Genomic DNA, 21,486 nt, shown 5'->3' on the forward strand with positions numbered 1-21,486 from the left:
GAACCATCCATTTTTGCTTTTGTAACAGCTGGACTGAGTATTGCCAACTAGCCACCATGAAGTGAGAAAAATATAAAGATCACAGGCCTAAGTTTATGACTTTTACAGCTGAGGTAAGCCCACGCTCTCTAAACAATCACCAGTTTCTACGTTGAATTGATCGGCATTTGTAGAGTGCCCACAGCTGCTGTGTAGGTAAGCCCTGAAGGTGCGAAAGTCACACATAGACTGAGTTTTGTTCCCTAAATACTTTAGAGAGTATTCATCATTGAGAATAAAACTCACGGGAGATTTACATTGCTGTTTGCCTAGACTTAGCCTATAGCATGTATATTGTCAATCATATTTCCACAGCTTTAGAATTCCAGGACAGCTAAGTATTCAACACAGGCCATTCATACAGCCAATATCTCAGAGAAACATCATTGCGTTAATATGTGTGGGCAAGAAATGGCTTTGGGTTGAAGCAGTAATGGTCTTCGGTCACAAAAAAATAAAGTGCCATAATTCAGAGGGAAAATCAAGTGGCTAGCTCACCTGGCGGGAGGCCAGTTTCAGCTTACCTAGCATCCTCTGGCTCCATGTGTGGCTAGAACCACAATTCACAATTTAAAAAATAAATGTAGACAAAGACGTTTGTAGTGCTTTAGCTTTTCTATTTATGAATTGATATACTTTCCCTTTCCTGGCGCCTGCTTGTTTCTAAACTCATATTTAAGCTGGTGGACTTGGGGAGAACCGACCTGCTTAGTGCTGCTGTTGTGGCCTGGCTTCTAGGAGTGCAAGTCAGCATTAGTTCAACTACCATTTACCCTACAAGAACAAGCTCACTGACCACCATTCACATACAGTCTCCAAGTGCCCCTGTGATGTCCAAAGTATGACCCTTAGTTTCTAAGGAATATGCTAAACCAGTGGTCGGCAAACTCCTTAGTCAACAGAGCCAAATATCAACAGTACAACGATTGAAATTTCTTTTGAGAGCCAAATTTTTTAAACTTAAACTTCTTCTAACGCCACTTCTTCAAAATAGACTCGCCCAGGCCGTGGTATTTTGTGGAAGAGCCACACTCAAGGGGCCAAAGAGCCGCCTGTGGCTCGTGAGCCACAGTTTGCCGACCACAGTGCTAAACCAAACACAGCCACCGGGTAATGGTTTTTCCTAAACAATTCTTTCTTTGGTGTTGAGAGACCATTTAAAAAAAAAAAAAAAGAACAGTTGATTGATTTTTTTTACTTTTTTAAAGATAAATCTTTATTGTTCAGATTATTACAGATGTTCCTCTTTTTTCCCCCCATAGCTCCCCTCCACCCAATCCCCACCCCCACCCCATACACTTACCCCCCGCCACTGTCCTCATCCATAGGTGTAAGATTTTTGTCCAATCTCTTCCCACACCCCTCACACCCGATTCCTCCCATGAATTGTCAGTCCACTCCCTTTCTATGCCCTTAATTCTATTATATTCACCAGTTTATTCTGTTCATCAGATTTTTTATTCACTTGATTTTTAGATTCACTTGTTGATAGATATGTATTTGTTGCCATTTTGTTGTTCATAATTTTTATCTTTACCTTTTTCTTCTTCTTCCTCTTCTTAAAGAATACCCTTCAGCATTTCATATAATCCTGGTTTGGTGATGATCAACTCCTTTAGCTTTTTCTTGACTGTGTAGCTCTTTATCTGACCTTCAATTCTGAATGATAGCTTTGCTGGGTAGAGTAATCTTGGTTGTAGGTTCTTGCTGTTCATCACTTTGAATATTTCTTGCCACTCCCTTCTGGCCTGCATAGTTTTCTGTTGAGAAATCAGCTGACAGTCGTATGGGTACGCCCTTGTAGGTAACTAACTGTTTTTCTCTTGCTGCTTTCAAGATTCTCTCTTTGTCTTTTGCTCATGGCATTTTAATTATGATGTGTCTTGGTGTGGTCCTCTTTGGATTCCTCTTGTTTGGGGTTCTCTGTGCTTCCTGGACTTGTAAGTCTATTTCTTTCACCAGGAAGGGAAAGTTTTCTATCATTATTTCTTCTAATAGGTTTTCAATATTTTGCTCTCTCTTTCTTCTGGCACCCCCATAATTCAGATGTTGTTACGCTTGAAGTTATCCCAGAGTCTCCTTACACTATCTTCATATTTTTGGGTTCTTTTTTCTTTTTGTTTTTCTGGTTGGGTGTTCTTTGCTTCCTCCTATTTCAAATCTTTGGTTTGATTCTTGGGTTCCTCTAGTCTATTGTTGGATTTCTGTATATTATTCTAAATTTCAGACAGTGTATGCTTAATTTCTGACTGGTCCTTTTCCTTTTTTTTTTTTTTTTTTTTTTTTTGCATTCTCATTAAGATCCTTCAAGGTCTCACTATGTTCATCAGAGGTTTCTAGAAGATTCTTGAGTAACCTTGTAACAGTGGTTTTGAACTCTATATCCAGTAGTTTGCTTTCCTCCATTTCTTTAATTCATGACGTTTCTTTGTCTCCGCATTTTGGCTGCTTCTCTGTGTTAATGGAGTGGCTTTGTGTGGTTGGTGACCTATAGGGGCCAGTGGCTCAGCCTCCCCAATAACCTGAGGTGGACACTCTTGGTGTGCCCTTTTGTGGGCTGGGTGCACAGTCTTGTTGTAGTTAAGCCTTGATTGCTGTTGGTACAGTGGGAGGAATTGACCTCCAGGCCAATTGGCTATGAGGACCTGCTGTGTCTATAATGGAAGAACGCTGTGCTGGAGATACCCTTATGGGGCAGAACTTGCTTCAGTGGGGCTTTGGTGCTTACTGAGTCTGCCTCTTGAGTGAGTCACTTATGGATGTGAGGAGTTGAAATCTGGTATCATCTCACACTGACCACTAGGTACACTAGCTCCTGGATCTCCAAGGAGGTGCAAGTTAGCTACTGGCTGAGGCCACCCGGCAGGAGCTACTGCGAGATCTGCAGATTTCTCCTCTTTTTCTCCTCTTTGTTTGGGGTTTGGAAGTTTTGGAGTTGTCTGACCCAGTTGCAGTTTGTTAGGCTAAGCTGCAAAAGGGTAGGCCATTCATATGCAAAAGCCACTACACACAGTTTGGGTGGGTTTGTAAGTTGGGTGGGGCGGGGTCTCAGGGAATCACTAGGGCATGGCAAACAGCAATGGCTGCCAGTCAGCTGTCTCTGCATCTCCGCGTTTCCGCGTCCCTGTGTCCCGCGCCCCGCGCCCCAGCACAGTAAACAATGATTCCTGCGCACACCTCTGCGAGAAAGCCGCCCTCACTTTCTGACCCAATGCCAGACAGTCCAGCTTCTCCCCGTAGGAGTCTGGGTCCCCAGAGTCTCGCTGGAAATGAGTTCAGAGCAGTAGGGAGCTTGTATCTCCTTCCTGATTGAAAAAAAACAGCGCACCCAGTCGCCAGCCCGATTCGCGCACCTCCATACCTCTGCTTTTCTGCGCCTCTGCAGGTCCTACCCAGTCTCTATGCAATTTTTCCTTTCCTTCTAGTTGTAGAACTTCTCCTCAGCCAGCTTTCCCATGTTCTGGATGATAGTCATTCTGTCTTTTAGTTGTAGTTTTGGTGTGGTTGTGAGAGGCAGCACATACAGGTGTATACCTTATGCCGCCATCTTGGTTTCTCCAGTTGATTGATTTTTTAGAGAAGGAAGAGAGAGAGGGATAGAGAGAAACATCAATAGACTGACTCCCACATGGCCCCTAACAACTAAGTATGTGCCCTTGACCAGGAATCAAACCAGCAACTGAGCCACACCAGCCAGGGCAAGGCCATTCATTTTTTAAAGGCTCCTAAAGGCCACACAGAATTAGCTCTAATACGTCCAGAAACAGGTATAAAGACATCCCAAAGCTCCAACCTTCAGTCCTAACCAAGTTGGCTCTTAACTCACACAAACCCTGTTTCTTTCTATATGTTCAAGTCTGTGATCCACCTGGAATGTCAAAATTTACATTTCTTTACTTTTTTTTACCCCGACTCTTCATTCTGGCATCTGATTTGAGAAATATCCTCTATGAACTCCAAGTGTGATTTAATCCTCACCCAAGGATATTTTTTCCATTGATTTTTTAGAGAGTGGAAGGGAGAGGGAGAAACAGAGAAAACACCAATGTGAGAGAGACACATTGGTTGGTTGCCTCCCACATGCTCCTGACCAGGGCCAGAACCCTCAACCCAGGTACATGCCCTTGACGGGACTCGAACCCATTACCCTTCAGTCTGCAGGCCGACACTCTACCCACTGAGCCAAACTGGCAAGGGCAACACCAAGTATGATTTAAATGAACTATTTAAAGTCTGGTAGACTCAACAAAACCTAAAATGGGCTCTCCAGCTTTCTATATGGAGCACAGATAGTTGGAAAATGGCAGTACTTAGAGGGAAAATGGTGTACAGCAGGTCCTCAAATAACATAATTTCGGACAGTGTTGTTCATGTTCATTCAACGTTTTGTTATAATGTTGATATGCCATAGAGACTTAACTCATTTATATCAATTAGCTCATGGTAGAATTGGTTTCCTGTACATCATTTCGCTGTCACAGAAACTATCGGTGATGTCGAGGGTTTGTTGTCCTTGCCTTGCAAATATGCTGAATTTAATCCCGCTGTTTCTCCCTTACAGGATGAAAACATAATGCGCTCCATGCAGCTCTTTGAAAATGTGATTTAACTTGTCAAATACATCCTCAGACAAATGTGAATGATCCTACCACACAAGTGGGAGCTGCCACTTTTAGCATAGACTGCTCAGCTTGACACTGAGGCATATTATGCAAACCAGCTTTGTTTTCATATGAAGCAGTCCCCAAAAGATTTGAGTTCTCCACTTTTCAATTTGCATCCTTTTCATAATGCAAATTTCATGGGATGGTCTAAGTCATTTCACACCCTGTGGATATTCAAAAGTAATAGAATCTGGCATATAGTTTTACTGATTCTTTAGCCATGGGATTATTGAGGCTTTCACATTATCAGTGACTTTAAAATGTTTTCTGCTACTCCTTTGTATGTATTCAACCCCAGGATTTTAAATGGTTTCCTAAAACATTGGCATCTGCATTTAATTTCCAGAAATTAATTTTCATGTTTGTGTGCTGTAATTCCACTATGTACTTAAGTGAACAAGACTACCACACTAAGAAAGCAACAGTCCCAGTTCCTATGAATTTGCTGCCTTCTGTTAAAGACATTCATCTGGTGGTTTTCTAAATAATATTAGTTGATCACCAGATGTCCACATATGCCTAATAGCTTATTTAATAAGCATTTCTTAATTTTTCATAAATACATATTAAGACAAAGCCTACACGATGTTTATAATTTTGGGTTTACTCAATTTGACAGGTTGACTGTTTATTCTATTGTCACTAAGTGAAAGCCCAAGAAGGCAGGAAACACAGTGAGGGTGTTTATAGGTACATGCGAAGGGTCAGAACATCTGTCCTCCAGTCCCCGGTAATGCTTAATGAGGAGTAATTTTAATAGCACTAAAAGCCTATTGCATCTCCTCCCTGGACTCCCTCATGGCACCTTTATGTTACATGCCATCAGGGCAAAGAAACCTGACTACTCCAACGCGTGCTAGGAAGAAACAGCAAGCAGAAGTCACTTTGAAAGCACCAGTGATTCCATTATAGCCAGAACTCCAATTCCAAAATTTAGTTGAAAATGCGTATCAAGTGCTAAGCAACTCATCTGGAAGGTGTTATGATTTAGCTTCTCATACAACTCCAATAATTCAGATTCTTTTTAACACTCTCAAACCAAAATTGTAAAGTTGCCATAACATGACTAAAGATACACACACCTTCCCTGTTTTGCAGAAATATCACAAAGACCAAGAGGTTACTGTAGGAGGAAACTTGCAACTGTCTTTGCAACAATAAATCAGGTATCTATTCTGGTGTAGAGATAGGATGTGGAAAGCTGCCCTGCTATCACCAGTGTAGAATTAAGAGTAGTACAATACATGTACACTGAAACTCGCCATCGCGTGTTTGTGTAAACTTAATGTGCACATTTTGTATTTCAAAAAGAAAAAATAAAGCAAATAAAATGTTTATAACTCTACTGTATCTCAAAGGTCTTTATTCCAACAAATTTTATAATTACTAGAATAACAATATTTTTGCTTATGGTATTTTCTATATTGCAGGTATCTTTAGCTTGGATGGCGCTGAGTGCAATGAGGGAGAGTTAGAGTGAGACCAGGGCAGGCAGACGTTGTAGCTAATATGACCTGAGGACGTGACAAGTGAGACCCGAGAGAAGAGTGTACCAGGCAGGGACCCAGGAAGCACAAAAGATAGGAAGATGAGCACTTCTGCAACTATGATGCTTCAGAAATTATTTGCATCCTTTTCAGTTACAGCTGGAGACTAAAGTGAGACGCAAAGAGGTCACTCCAGGTATTGGTTTCCTCTGATGCTTCTGGAATATGACATCGCCGCCGCCCCTATGTAAGAGTGACCCCTCATGTCCCTTGGATTTGGTGCGACGACCCGTTTCTATGGGCTCCCTTCTTGCCCTGGAGGTGGAAGGTCTTCCTCTCGTTATCTATTTCTGTTCTACTCCTTCCTCTCGTAGATGATCCAGAGTCAGCTTCTACCACATCAACACCCAGGACGACGCCTGTAAATTTCAAAAGCCTTTTAAATTTAATTAATTCAACATAAGCAAGCACAACAAAATCACTGACTACATAGATTGAACATTTTACTTTCTGAATCTCTTCATGTACTGAATTCAGACTATGAAATACAAAAATAACATTTGCTTAAATACAATTGACACCTAAAGTTTAGGTAGTTTTAATGAGTTGTAATAAACAACATACTTGTAAGAGAATTTACACATTAAAAAAATTGTTAAACTATAATACTCTGGAAAGAAATTTTCCTAAGCATTCTACATTATAAAAGACATATTTACAAACAATAATTAATAGTGAATTCACAAATGTCCACTATTTTAAATTTCCATAGCCTTGATAAATATTAAATCCAGAAATGGCAAAATGTCTAGAAGTAAAGATACAGCTACAAACTGATTGCAAAAGGGCTGTTATAAACAAAAGGCACTAGAAAATAAATACAAACACTTATACCATAAACCCAACAATGGTTGTTGACACAAACCATACAAATATGAAAAATAAACCCCACAAAACTGTCCTATTATAGAACCTTTTAAATCCCTTTCCATTATTAACCATACTTTTTTTTTTTTTGTAATGTGTTTTATTGATTTTTTACAGAGAGGAAGGGAGAGGGATAGAGAGTTAGAAACATCGATGAGAGAGAAACATCGACCAGCTGCCTCTTGCACACCCCCTACTGGGGATGTGCCCGCAACCAATGTACATGCCCTTGACCGGAATCGAACCTGGGACCTTTCAGTCCGCAGGCTGATGCTCTATCCACTGAGCCACACCGGTTTCGGCTAACCATATTTTTTTGTTGTGGAATAACTTACTGTGATTCAGTGGAATTGTGCATATTCATCTGAAAATAGTAAATGATGAATGATGGCTGTGATTTACAAAAGAAGAGCCTGCAGTGAACTGAGACGGCCCCACAGGTACCCACGGCCAGCGTGTAACACCTGTCACCAGGCAGTAAGATCTGTTGCTCCCTTCTTCAACAACATATGGAGCAGTATGTTGGAATTTTAGCTTTGATGATGATAAGGCTTCCCTGTCAACAGAAAAAAAAAAAAAAGCCCCATTAGTATCATGTAGGCTCCCCCTAATAGTATTACATTTCCAAAAGCATGCCTCAAACAGTATCCAAAACTCAAACAAAACAGGATAAGAATAGGATGATGAAATGAGAAGTGAAACTTTTTTTCTGAGTTAAATAAACTGTAGGTTATCTCTTACTGTTTTTAAAAAATATGTAAGCATAGTAGTTAGGAATCAGACCACCAGCATGAATTCAATCACTTCCTGTCAAATCCGGGGTAGTTATATCTCTGTGCCTCAGATTCTAGATCTTTTGAGGGGGATAACAGCCAAACCTTCCTCTGAGGGGTGTAGTAAGTATTAAATGATTTCAATGTCTAAAAGTACTCACTAAAATACCCGGCATGTAATATGTTCCCACATATTCAATAAAGATAGGTGTGTGTGTGAAGTATGTACCTAAGACAAATGTGCATATCAACTAGAAAAAAACACAAATCAAGCTCAGAATGAACCAATCTCCATTTAAGGTGGGTTGTAAATGGATTAGTTATAAGAAAATGACACTGTGACTATCTGTAGCTGTTATTTTTTTTCCCCCTGAAGTTGAGTCTTTCCATTATTGTGATATTTGCAGGCTCTAAGAAGTGAGAAACTACCATACTGAGAAAATTCTTTTTTAAAGACTCATCTCTAAATATTTAAATAAAGAGGAAGAAAAGTAAACCTTTACGTTTTAGAAGGGAAAGAAGAGCATCCATTACTTTCATGAAGAACTACAAAGTATCCAAAGCAAGTACAACAGTCATCAAGCCCAGGGAAACTCTTTGATATGTGATCATATGCTATGTAATAATTGATGGAATTGTAAAAGGACATTGCAAGTACATCAATTACTATTAAAATATTATGTAAGATATTATGACTTCAAAATCTTGGTTTATTCTGTATTAGCATGATTCAAAACAACAAGACTGAGTAGCAAAAGAGTTACTCCCTTGCTAGCTATCTCTGAGACCCTGGATTGGCCAACTACACCCCAGGTGTTCCCCCTCTAAATCTTACTGTGCTACTTCTAAGCTTTATGCACAAACTATCCCCTCCTCCGCAGGAACATACTAACTTACTGGGCCTGCCCCTTTCTTCTTGCCCCTTCCCCACACCAGTCCACAGGATGTGTGAAAACCACCTGGGAAGAGTTTCGGATTGAAAAGCTGTGCCATCATTAGTAGGCCTCTGTTTACTTGCATTTCACAAGAAACTCATTTTCCATTCCAGTTCTCAGAGCAGCAAACACATTTGCAAGCAATATGAATTTCTTTTCTGCTGAGGACGGACACAGGGTTGGCTAGGGATGGTTTTGTGCATCACCACAAGGTGTCTAAATGCTAATCCTCTGCCTGGGACCCACAGACAACCAAGAAAGCCTTGGGAATTACTTCCTCCACACAAACTTTATTCAAGGCATTCATCAAGCAGAGAATATCTTCAATTTAAAAAGACACTGAAGTTGGTCAAATTGAATACTTTAGGCAAAGCTAAACTAAAACATGTGCCATTTTAAACTATATGATCAGACAAATTTCTTTATAATCCTTTTGAACATACCTAGAATGAAACTAAGTTGTGCAATGTTAAGATAATCACATGCAACTCTATTCACTAAGCTCTGATTAAATGTAAGCTCCAAATCAAGATGGGAACACTGCTTTATGGAAATATTTCCAAGACTAGATTATCTGAACACTTCTTTCAAAAGATGAAAACTCAACCTAGTTATTTGAGAGCACACAGATAATGAAATCCCCTACATTTCCGCACCTTCTTGCCAGTTAAAATAATTAACTGAGTCAGCCGTGTGCTGCACACACACGTGCTCACATTCCAGCAAGCATGCGCTTGCAGACATAATATCAGAGCAACCTGGAAACCTCATTTCAATCTTTGCTTATGGGCAAATTATAATTTTTTTAGACAGAAAAGATGGCAAATGAAAGGAAAAGTACTCTTTCTTCAATGAGCTCTCTACATTAACCCTTCAGTTTTATGAACTTACAAATGGTCAAAGCAAAAACACCCCAAATAAAGAAAACAAGCTGTAAAGCTGCCCCACACAAGTGCCACACAATAAGCACAGCGGAGGCGAATAGGCCCTAGGTTCACACAACCCGGGGCAGAATCCTACTGCTCAGAAACCTGCGACCCAGGAAGACAGACACTCAGGGCCCTCACATGGATAGTACTATCAGCTCCACATGGCTACTTGCCAATGAAGAGGTAATACATTATACAGTCCAATTTGCAATATGACTAAAGGTAAGAACACAATCAGGACTGAGGGAAGACTGTCCTACTTACACTTCCACCATGCTGCTCCAGCTTCTGCAATGCATTCGTGATCGGCTCTTTGAACCTCTTGTCCCTTAGTCTCTTGAATAGCTTTAAAAATAAGATTGGGGGAATGAATTGATTTTAAAAAGTAGTAATATTTACCTTAAGCATAAGTAAAGCTTCACTAAATAGTATGCCAAACTAGAAATAATGTCACTGAGTCTTTATCTATACTAATAAAAGGGTAATATGCTAATTAGACCGGGAGACCTTCCGGACAAAGCCATGGTGGCGGGGCCAAGGCAGAGGCGGTTAGGGGCGATCAGGCCAGGAGGGGAGGGCAGTTGGGGGTGATCAGGCCCGCTGGGGGGGGGGGGATGGGAGCGAGCAGGCTGACAGGGGGGCCAGTTGGGGGTGAGCAGGCTGGTGGGGGGAAGGGGGCAGTTGGGGTAGATCAGGCTGGCGGAGGAGTGGCAGTTGGGGGCGAGCAGGCCAGCAGGGGGGGCAGTTGGGGGTAATCAGGCCAGCAGAGGGGGGAAGTTGGGGGTGAGCAGGCCAGCGGGGGCAGGCAGTTGAGGGCGAGCAGGCCAGCATGCGGGGAAGTTGGGGGCCAGCAGGCTGGCGGGGCGGCAGGTGGGGGCGATCAGGCCAGTGGTGGGTACAGTTGGGGGAGATCAGGCTGGCAAGGGGGGGCAGTTGGGAGCAAGAAGGCCAGCAGGCAGAGTGGTTAGGGGCGATCAGGCAGGCAGGCAAGCGGTTAGGAGCCAGCGGTCCCGGATTACAAGAGGGATGTCTGACTGCCGATTTAGGGGATCGGGCCTAAATCAGCAGTTGGACATCCCCCGAGGGGTCCCAGATTGGAGAGGGTGCAGGCCGGGCTGAGGGACAACCCTCCCCACCGCCATGCACGAATTTCATGCACCGGGCCTCTAGTTGTATAATAAGTAGAAACAGTACAAACACCACTTGTTTTAGGCTTCTTTCAGGAAAAATCATTGAAATAGATGCCACTCTATTTGCTGGGGCAATAAATTAATTCATTTAATTATTTCAAATAATATCAATCCTACAAAATATGCTACAATGTGGTATCCAGAGTAAGTTTTCTATGAAATTGCGTATTTTTCCATTTGGTAATTTGCAAGAGCATTTGGAGAACTATGATGGAAAGCTAAGCCTCTAAACACATGTGCTTCCAGTAGTAAAAATGGGAAGAGACAACAAAGAGCATCTACATGAGTAACTGTGTAACAGTGAGAGGGCAGTCAGACTAGAAACCACAAGGGCACGTGTCCCTAGGTGTGTCCAGAATGGGCCTCTGACTGCAGGTGGGAATGACTGCAGGGGAGAGTCCAAGTGAGAGAGAATCACAGAGCAAAGAGGGAAATCACACAATGCCAACCTGTAACTGTGCTCCCTCCAGTGCCTGCAGTACTCATGCAGAGCCTGAACCCTTTATTTCAACCTCCCCAGTAAATAAAATTTGCAATACATTTCAACCGAATACTGTATTGATTTTAGTCAATTATTTTGAGTAACATGGTGAGTTATAACCTGTATTGAATTTACCTGCATTCTAGGATCTCCCAGGTAGGTGGGTCCAAGGAAAAACAATGGAACATAAACCACATGCACGCCTCAGCTCTGAACTAGAGAGATGCACGCAGACATCCTAGCTGTGGGTTAGCCCGGACAGGACCCGAATCTCTGTATCAGTGCATGCAGTGAAGGACTGCCTGCCTAAGGAAAGGTTTGGCCTTGTCCTGGCTCCTGAATGGTAACCCCTAAGCCCTTGGAATGTCCTGCCAGGTAAGACGTAGGCACAGACCATCACATCAGAGAGTCTGTGCCTACAATGTGATCTGGGTGGGGACTGTAGGCCACAGGGTGTCAGCTTAACTTAGGGAGAGACTGGAGACTAAGGTCACCCACGCAGGGAGTCCACCATGCCTGTGGACAGACCCCCAAGAGAACCCTGGACGCCAAGGCTCAGGGGAGCTTTCCCAACTGGCATACTGCATGCGCGCTGCCACTCGCCCTTGCTGAAATAGTCAGCACTGTCTGCACGACTTCACTGAGAGGAAGCTCCACCCGGCCTGGCCTGGACCCTGTTCTTCGCGGCTCCTCCCTTTGTTGATGTCAATCTGTGTCCTCTCAGTAATAAACTAACAGTGAGTAACAGATTTTCTGAGCAACATGAGTCCTATCTGTAAACTGTTCAACCTAAGGGTGGTCCTGGGGCTTCCTGAACGGCACAGTGTCCCAGTGTATAACTGTGGTAAGAACTGAACTACATGCAACAGGAAAATGTCTCATCCTGAGTGCTATACTCACCAAAATGCTTACAAAACAAAAAGATAAAAAAACCTATATTTTACACAAGAGGGTGGATAAACTCTGCTTATACTTCATAGCTAATCAACATGGGCATGATCCCATTACATTGCTCATTAATTTGGGTGCATTGCATCCCTAAATTCTGCTCATGTAGGTGCTTTCCACTGAAAATGTTTAAAGAGTACACTCTCCTTAGTAAAATGTTTTATGCACCACTACAATGATTTTGGTTAGGATGATGAGTTTTTTGGTTTTCTTTTTTTGAGGTTTTGAATCATTTGACGCCATTACATTATGAAGAGATACAGACAGTGCATGATACACATTCACAGCTGCTCTCTAATCTTTTCAGTACTCACACTGGTAAGCAGATGTTTCAGGTGGTCATTTAGAGAAGGACCCACGACGACACTCAACTGCACCAGAGCATTCAATCCTCTTTCAAACACTTCATCATCCGAATGGGCCTGTGGAGTGTTAGTTGGTCAGGAGTATAGGGATAGGAAGGGAAAGGAGAGAAAAAGGAAGGAGACGTCAGGAAAAAGGAGAAGCCAGGGGAAAAAAAGGAGAGTGAATATTCGCATTAGAAGATAATCAACCAAACCCAGAATTTTAAAAATAGCCTTTAATGCAGGACATGTAGAAGCAACACACAAATTTTCAGCTTGACTGAAACATTAACTAAGATATATCGCAGCCTGCAGAAAGACTGCTTTGAGGTTCATTACTGTCTCTAATTACTCAAAATGCCCCATTTTACTTTTAGTACATCCTCTTAACAGTGTTTGCAAGTAAGACCAACTATTCATCTGGCCCTGAAAACAGTGACCTAATTCTGCATACACATCAAAATCACAGGTAAAAAGCTAATTTGCATATAATTTGGAAGACATAAAATATCTTAAATGGACCAGAGAAAGTCCAAAGAATAAAGCACATACCAGAGCTGCCTTTAGCACAGGACTCAGTCTAGGAAGCAAAGGCACAGCTTTTTCAGGAGCATCGCGAACCAAGAGTAATTCTCTAAAACCCTCCTTTGAAACAAAGGTGTATGGATGTTTAGTCTCTCTCAGACCCTGCCAAAGACAAAACAAACAAAAAACCCACATGATTTATGCTACTAAGAAAAACTGAATCCTTACTCATGTAAATGAAAATCAAGTTTATTATTATTGTTTTCCTAATCATGATATATAATTTCAGTAATTGCATTTTTAATTAAACAGATAAATTGTGGAATAAAAGACATATATAAGACAGAAAGGATCTTTATCTACAGGAAAGAAGGGAGGGAGGAAAGGGGGAAAAAAAACAATAGGAAAAAATGAAAGAAAAATAAGGAAAAAAAAGAGGCAAAAAATATATATAGGGAATTTTAAAAAAGGAAAGAAAGGCAGGGAGAAAAGAGAGAAAAGGGACAGGGAGGGAGAGGAAATGTAAACAAAAATATATAAAAAGGAAAGAGAAAAACTGACTAGGATTCTAAAGGCATTTTGTACAAACTCCTAAACACTGCCTGAAAGCACGAGTTAGTCTACAATGTGTATTTATAAACACCACTCTATGAACGCATAATTAGTGGACCCTTTACCGTGATTTTACAATTTGTTTTCCTGACACAAATGTTAAATAATATAAAGGAACCTATCTGAAGTTTTTTTAGAAAATCTATAAAAACATCTCCATGATGTGTTACTTAAGATGTACAAGTAGGCAAAATCCTGGAGAATTCTACAACTAACATTAAGTAGTTAATATGAGTTTCCTAAGAAATACAGTGCAAAATAGGACTGGCTGTACAAGAGACCAACTATTCATTGTTATCTGATGTAGTTATTTTTAAACCGATGATGTTCTCCTAATTTGACTAGTTCAACAAAAATCTTCCTCCACGTTATGATTCTAAGTATTTATATACTTGGAGTTAAGTATGAATATTTCAATCACTTACCTACAAATCCCTGTAGACTAATCTCATGTTTATAAATATGATTAGTTTCTAATAATCATATGCCAATTATATTTAGTTACTGTTTGGCTCTGATTTCAAAAGTAAAAAATGAGATTTACTGATGAGTTATATAATAACTTTTATTGCAATTGTAAGAGATTTTCCCCCATAAACACTCAGGAGATGGAGTATTGATTTACCTCAGCTAAAGTAATAAGAAGAGGATCAAAGGAAAGATTTTCAGGAGGAGAGTCCCACTGTAATCTGTGTTTTACTGAACCATGGACCAACCTAAAATATAAAACCAGTGAATGTAACAAGAACAATATTTATCTACACTAATAAAAGAGAAACATGCAAATTGACCATACCTCTGTTATGCCCACAAGCCACGCCCACCAGCCAATCAGGAGCGAGTATGCAAATTAACCCAACCAAGATGGCTGCAGCCACAGAGCGAGCAGGAGGCTTGGATCTCCCCAGCAATGGAGGAAGCCAAGCTTCCCGCCTACCCTGGCCAGCCCTGGCCTCCACTCAAGGCTACAAAGTTTCAATTATAGAAGATAAATAAATCCTAGATACCAGGGCCTCCACTTGGGTTGCTGGGGGACGTGGCCAACCTGCAAACCACCACAGGCCCCTCGCCCAGGCTGCCCCACGCCCCAAGGGAACCCCCACCCTAATCTGGGACACCCTTCAGGGCAAACCAGCCAGCCCCCACTCGTTCACCAGGCCTCTATCCTAACTAATAAAAGAGTAATATGCAAATTGACCATCACTCCAACACACAAGTTGGCTGCCCCCATGTGGACACAAGATGGCCACCACAAGATGGCCAGCAGGGGAGGGCTGTTGGGAGGGACCAGGCCTGTAAGGGAGGGCAGTTGTGGGCGATCAGGCCAGCAGGGGAGGGCAGTTGGGAGGGACCAGGCCTGCAAGGGAGGGCAGTTGGGGGCGATCAAGCCTGCAGGGGAGGGCAGTTAGTGGTGACCAGGCCTGCAGGGGAGGGCAGTTAGGGGTGACCAGGCCTGCAGGGGAGGGCAGTTAGGGGCAATCAGGCTGGCAGGAGAGCAGTTAGGCATCAATCAGGCTGGCAGGGGAGTGGTTAGGGGGTGATCAGGCTGGCAGGCAGAAGCGGTTAGGGGCAATCAGGAAGGCAGGCAGGCGAGCAGTTGGGAGCCAGCAGTTCGACTGCCCGTTTAGGCCCAATCGAGGGGTCCCATCCCAGATTGGAGAGGGTGCAGGCTGGGCTGAGGGACAGACACCCCCGTGCACGAATTTCGTGGACCAGGCCTCTAGTATATATATAAACCTAATATGCAAATTGCCCCCTCCACCGGGAGTTCGACCAGGGTGCAACCTCCCAAGTCCCCTCCCCCCGACCAGCCCAGCCCAACCCCACCCATGCAAGAATTAATGCACTGGGCCTCTAGTAGTTATATAATAAGCAGTGGTTATCTAACACATACATACTCTTTTTGGAATATAATCATATTAGTATTATTTTATAATATGTAGGAAACCATGACTTCAAACATATTATATCTATGGGTAATTCTATTTTGGAATTAAAATTATTTTCTTCAACAATGTCCCAGGATACCAAGCCAACAGCCCCAAAGTGTAAATCACCTTTAGTTCAACCTCTCTTGTAAACAAAACTTGCAATAAATTTAAACTGAATACCGTATTGATCTTACTCAATTATTTGGAATAACATGGTGAGTTATAACCTGTATTGATTTTACCTGCAAGGAATACCACCTTTAGAATAAACAGCTGCAAATGCAGAAGGGGCTCGTGACTGTTCACCAAACTGAAATAAAATGTGACACAAACACAGTAAATATTACATTATGATCACCTCCACTTTGTGATATCTAATCAATTTTAATCCTGCTCAGGTCAGAGGTAAATGAACACCCTGACTTTCAAGCCACTTCCAACTTTCCAGTGCATCATTCTACTCAGAACAACTGAGAAAATTTATCAGTTCTCAGGACTGAACACACAAACACACTTTCTATATTTTCTTTCACCTCTAACTTGTTTCAGAAGGCGTGTAGATGCCTGAAACCATGTATATAATAAATAAAACATAGACAAATATAAATATCATAAATATAATAAGATAACATCTTTCCATCCCCTCCCTACTGTAACTGTCTAAAATGAGAAGCAGATGGAGAAGGTGTTAAGTGAGGGAAAGTATATTTGTTTTTAGTCCTCAGCACATTTCCTACTTGTCCTCCAGCTAATTATACATGGTCTGGATGGTCAGAGAACTTGTCATTTCCCAAACGGACTTTATGTATCCATAAAAATTAATGGCTTCCATTGGACAGGGGTGAGAGAGCTGGAGACTGAGTGAGACTCTCACAAACATAGGACCAGATATGTATGCTTAGATATATAACTTCATTACTTTTAGTTTTGCTACATTATTATCTTAAGAATAGGTTAATTCTGTACCTACTCGCAAAGGCAATTTAAGTGATGATCAATCATAACAGTTAAACAATCACAGCAAACATAGTTTCAATATATTTGATCAGAGACTTAGAGGCACCAAAAGTAAATATTTTACAATATGGTACTTTCATTATAATCAAAAGAAACAGTTGTTTAAATTACAAAATAGAAACTTATTACAGATAAATAGCTACAAACATTTTTAATAATATGCAGTAATTAAGTTTAGAATTAGTCCTTTTCCCTCTAGTAAAACATGTTTTCAGTAAAAATACATATATGAAATTTCATTAAAATAAAATGTCACAATAAAAGATTTATTTGCAAAGCTCAATCCATAGTAGTAATTCTGTATAGTAATTCACAGCAATAATAATATTTAATTCATCAAGTTACAATTCCTGTTAAGAGAAATATGTTTTAAAAGATTGTTTTCAAGTAAGAATCATATCAGATAAGGAAATTAACTGGAAAAAATGTTGCTTACATTGGGATAAAAATTAAGACAAATTAGGGCTGCAAATTCCCTCAGATAATATGGGGGAAAGGAAGCAACAGCAAGAAGATATCAGAGAATTCTTCAGGGTTTCAATTTCCGGGCCACTGTACAGGCTATAGAAAGAAGCAAAGGAAGACAGATACTCGAACTATTTTTTGTTTTTCTTTTCTAAGTCAGATAATGTCCTGTGCCCTTGCATACTTCCATTATATCCTTGCTTAGGTATTTGCTATGTTTTACCTGCCGTCAAAATCAGAGTATCAGCTATCCTCACAATCCCTTTCAAGGGCTGAAACCACATCAGAGTACCCTATGCAAGGTTGGGCCAAATACCTGGGGGTGCTGCACAGATGTGTTCATCTTTGGATAATCCATTAATCTATACACAATTATGTACTTTTATGTGCCTAAATCTCATGTTTGTTAAATTGCTGTGAAAAGGCAAAAGGAGGATAGTATTATAGTTAGGTTTTCTGGTGGAGCAAATTTATAGACCACAGAAAAATGGTTAGAGACCTTTATGCAACTATGGAAGCATATAATTCATCCTGTGGCAATTAAGTACAAATTTATTCATTGGTATTAGGAAGTCAAATAACCATAGCAAATGAAAAATAAAGCAATTTAGTTTATATTCTAAAAAGTCATCCACGAATGACAGAAGAGACCAAAACTGGTTAATAACAACTTTATACCTTCTCACCTCCACTCCCACATCCTCTCCATTCTTCACCATCATTATCATATGCCCTTCCTTCAGCACTACCTCAAAACTAACAAAAGAGACTTAAGACAGAATTCAAGTGGTTCAATAGTGTGCTAAGTACATACTACTTAGAAAAACTTACTGAGTCAGAAATCCCTTTTGTACTTACCGGGTTAATCGTTTTAGGGTTAAGTTTATCACTTGGTCGAGGATGGACTTTTATCGCAGCATCTGGAGAACTGGCAGACGATGAGGATGAGGATTTGCTTCGTTGAACTGTAGTCCTAGGCTTTCTCTGTGGACTTGAGGATGTCCTTTGGTCATCATTACCTAGAAAAAAAAACAAAACCAGAAAATCAACAACAACAACAAAAGGTGAAAACTATAAAGGTCACCCCACATTCCTGTGTGTAACAGAATGTGTCATTAATATAAAGTTCACTTCTTCCTTTAAAAAGCCATGCTGGGTACCTGTCACTCTGTTTCTCAACTGTGTGTCTCCATGGCCCTCTGATTTCTGCATTGCTTCCCGTCACTCCTGCAAGTTACAGGAAACTTGATGTCACAAACTTTTAAGGAGGGAAATTCACTCACAATATACACACTAAAGCAGAATAGAGTAGAAAATACAGTAAAAGACATACAGAAAAGTTATGGTAAGGAGCAAAATGCCTGGGAAGACTAATGAGAAAAATATTATATAAATTTCAATAATATCAATAACAGCAAATTAAAAACAAGCTGTAAAACATAATGTATAAAAGCAAACTTTTTTTTTCCATTCAAATTATCAGAATACATTGTTAGATACTCAGTCACAATCTTCTAGTTATATGTAGAAAACATGGGCTAGATTTTTGAGAGGAGTGGTTGGCACATCCCCTCTGTCTCCATCTTCTCTGGCTCCTAAATTTCCAAAGTTCCAAATATCAACACCTGCACATCAAGTCTTACTTTCCCAATGACATAATGAACTCTCCTACTCAATGCACCACAAGCTCCTTATGCTGAACATAACCAAACCAGAGGTTACCACACACATTTAACTATAAATCCCTTGCTAATTCAAGGTACCACCAGTTTTCTGGTCCTTCAGGCAGAAAAATTTAGGTGGTTGCTGCTTCTTTTTCCTTTGCTTCCTACACTCAGCCCTACAGATGTGTTCAACATGGTGTAATGAGGTAGAGTTCTGGGCTCAGATCTCGGTTTGCATCTTATCTCTACCGATTATGAGATTTATGAATTCAGGCAGCGTATTTAACCTCCCTAAGCTTTGTTTCCTAATCTCCTAAAAGGGAAAATCAAATCAAGCTGATCAAGGCTGTTGTTGAATAAACATGATCAGATATCAAGTTGCTCACCAGCGAAGGGTGGTTCACCGCTCCCTCTTCTGTATTTCCTTCTTTTCTGTTAATGAAAGATGTCTAGTTCATAGCCCATGATTTCCCGTTTCATCAGATGATTTCTAAATTTAAATCTCTACAAAGGAATCCTCCACCACACACACCCAGACTCATACCCAACTGCCTGCTAGTATTTCTAGGCCCAGCTTGAATCTCAAGATCCTTCCTATTTCTACTTGATTACTCTCCTTCCTTGCATGTCTCTCCAATTATGCTTAATTCATCTTATGCTCAACCACCCTTTTGAGTGCTTTTTCATTAAATAACATGAAGAGGGCGGTGTAAAGGAGTAATATTGGAAGGAAGTGAAAAATAATTGCTTTGTTTTATAAATGGTACAAGATCTTCATTCTTTTTCTTAAATATATTTTTATTGATTTCAGAGAGGGAGAGGGAGGGGTAGAAACATCAATGATGAGAATCATTGATTGGCTGCCTCCTGCATGCCCCCCCCACTGGGGATTGAGCCCGCAACCTGGGCATATGCCCTGACCAGGAATCGAACGGGTGACCTCTTGATTCCTGGGTCGATGCTCAACCGCTGAGCTACACCCGGCTGGGCAAGATCTTCATTCTTTTATAAAACAATATAAAGATTCTAAATAGATTCTAGAAACCACAAATCCACTTCACCAGAACACCTAAACTATGTCACAATATCAAAGAATTAGGGCTCCACTGTAGGACCCTCACTTTTCCCTTAGGTTTCCTTAGCTGCTGCAGGTGATTTACAGAGGCTGCAGGCATCTGTGTCAACGCAAGGAAAGCATACCTTTCCCCCCACCGTGTAGGACAGCTCATAAATCCCATCTCTTTCTCTACATGCACTTTCTTCGACACCCCGCTTTGAGACCACTGCACGAAACTGCTTGCTAAATTCTCAGGGGCAGACGCCACATTACTTCCTATCCCCTAATGTTTAGAAAGTTCCAAAAGTGTAATAGGCACCCCAACTAAAAAAGATGCCATGTTCCACCTCTGAGGTTCCTTAAATTCCACGCTACAGCGACAGAGCCCAATATCCATCTTTCTCGACCCCCTTTTACCACAAGGTAAACTAATGAGCCAGTATTAAGGGTCTTAAAATTCGCTTTCCCCCAATTTCTTGGCCTCTCCTCCTCCAATACCACACATCTGTTAATACCTACGACCCATTCAGGGCCAGGGTGTTGTCCCAGTTGGAAAATGAAGACGTGTGTTGGGGGGGAGGGGGGAGGGGGGAGAGAAACAGATTTTTTAAAAAGGGGGGTGAAGGGCAAAGCAGCGTTCAAGTGAGACGAACGCAGGCTATTATGGGCTAAAGTCCGACCCGGAAGAGTCAGGGCGCGCTCCGGGCTCACAGCGTCACCAGGGTCCTTCGCAACGCGGCCCGGTGGCCCTAGCAACAGGCCAGCGAGGAAGCCGGTTGGGCCCAGAGAGCTCGGGCGGCGTCGCGGGCTCCGGGGACTCGTTCCTACCGCACGTCTCTCCCGCTGCGACCCGCACACCAGCCGCCGCCCCGGATGGGGCTTTGGACCGGCGCCCGCTCGGCCAACAGCCACGGTTTCCGCGGCCCGCTGCCCGAGCGTGCGGAAAACAAGGCTTCCAGGGGGTCTCCGGATCCGGCGGCGCCGCGCATTGACGTCAGACGCACGTTACGCCCTCTCAGCCAATAGCAGGGAGGCCGCCGACGCGCGGGCGGAAGAGGGTTGGCCTGGCAACTAGGCGCCTGAAGTGAAAAGGGCCGTTCCAGAGCTAGAGGCGCTCGCTGTCTGGTGACCGAAAAGCCGCCGGGTGGGCGGGTGTTTGGGGGATCGGGAGCGGAACAGAGCTCAGGCTCCCGGGTCCCTGCATTGCAGCCTCTCCCCAGTCCGGGAACTTACCTCTCACACTTCTCTGGCAGCTTAAAATGGTCCGTGTTCTCCAGGTGTCTTGACCTAGGTCGTCTGAGAGCCCAGGACCATGAACTCCAGCGTCTTCTGGGGAGAGAGCCTACGCCGTCTCCCTGCCCAGCTGTGGGATTCCGTTTCGTCGTATCTTACTAATTAATATGCTATTGCATCAACTACACAATGCATCCATCCTGCATAATGAAGATGTACTATGCAAATGGTCCATACGCCGTGAAGCGTTAGGACAGGATCAGGG

The 21,486-nt window shown here is 42.0% G+C and overlaps 2 protein-coding genes across 8 annotated transcripts in view; one reads left to right on the top strand and one right to left on the bottom strand.

Moving 5' to 3' along the window:
- KCNIP4 (potassium voltage-gated channel interacting protein 4) overlaps positions 1–4,802 on the top strand; it is a 404,299-nt gene extending 399,497 nt beyond the window's left edge. For all 3 annotated transcript variants that reach the window (XM_008140184.3, XM_054729845.1, XM_008140183.2), the window contains one exon: positions 4,601–4,802. In XM_008140184.3, coding sequence (XP_008138406.1) covers positions 4,601–4,648 — 48 coding nt within the window. In that variant the 3' untranslated portion in view covers positions 4,649–4,802. The remainder of the gene's footprint in view (positions 1–4,600) is intronic.
- Positions 4,803–6,046: 1,244 nt separating this feature from the next.
- On the bottom strand, positions 6,047–20,976 carry PACRGL (parkin coregulated like). 5 transcript variants are annotated; one of them, XM_028143602.2, is made up of 11 exons: positions 20,817–20,976; positions 19,318–19,363; positions 18,428–18,494; positions 18,126–18,286; positions 16,028–16,095; positions 14,480–14,570; positions 13,270–13,404; positions 12,688–12,795; positions 10,019–10,099; positions 7,453–7,673; positions 6,047–6,609 (listed from the first exon to the last, which is right to left on the bottom strand). In XM_028143602.2, exons 3-10 carry the CDS (start codon positions 18,477–18,479, stop codon positions 7,617–7,619), a joined length of 753 nt encoding a protein of 250 aa, XP_027999403.1. In that variant the 5' UTR covers positions 18,480–18,494; positions 19,318–19,363; positions 20,817–20,976; the 3' UTR covers positions 6,047–6,609; positions 7,453–7,616. The 5 variants fall into 5 exon arrangements, with proteins under 5 accessions (XP_027999403.1, XP_008138402.1, XP_054585796.1 ...); XM_008140180.3 differs by lacking the exon at positions 19,318–19,363; XM_054729821.1 differs by lacking the exon at positions 19,318–19,363 and having other exon boundaries at positions 20,700–20,976.
- Between the last annotated feature and the right edge of the window lie 510 nt (positions 20,977–21,486).

The sequence above is a fragment of the Eptesicus fuscus genome, chromosome 2 (genome assembly GCF_027574615.1).
Source record: "Eptesicus fuscus isolate TK198812 chromosome 2, DD_ASM_mEF_20220401, whole genome shotgun sequence".
NCBI lineage: Eukaryota > Metazoa > Chordata > Mammalia > Chiroptera > Vespertilionidae > Eptesicus > Eptesicus fuscus.

Coding starts and splice junctions, on each gene's coding strand:
- PACRGL (XM_008140180.3), bottom strand. CDS start 18,479: ATGCAGAAATCAGAGGGCCATGGAGACACACAGTTGAGAAACAGAGTG. Junction 18,287..18,427: donor GTTGAGAAACAGAGTGACAG/GTACCCAGCATG, acceptor TTTTTTTTCTAG/GTAATGATGACCAAAGGACA. Junction 12,796..13,269: donor CTGTGCTAAAGGCAGCTCTG/GTATGTGCTTTA, acceptor AACACTCCACAG/GCCCATTCGGATGATGAAGT.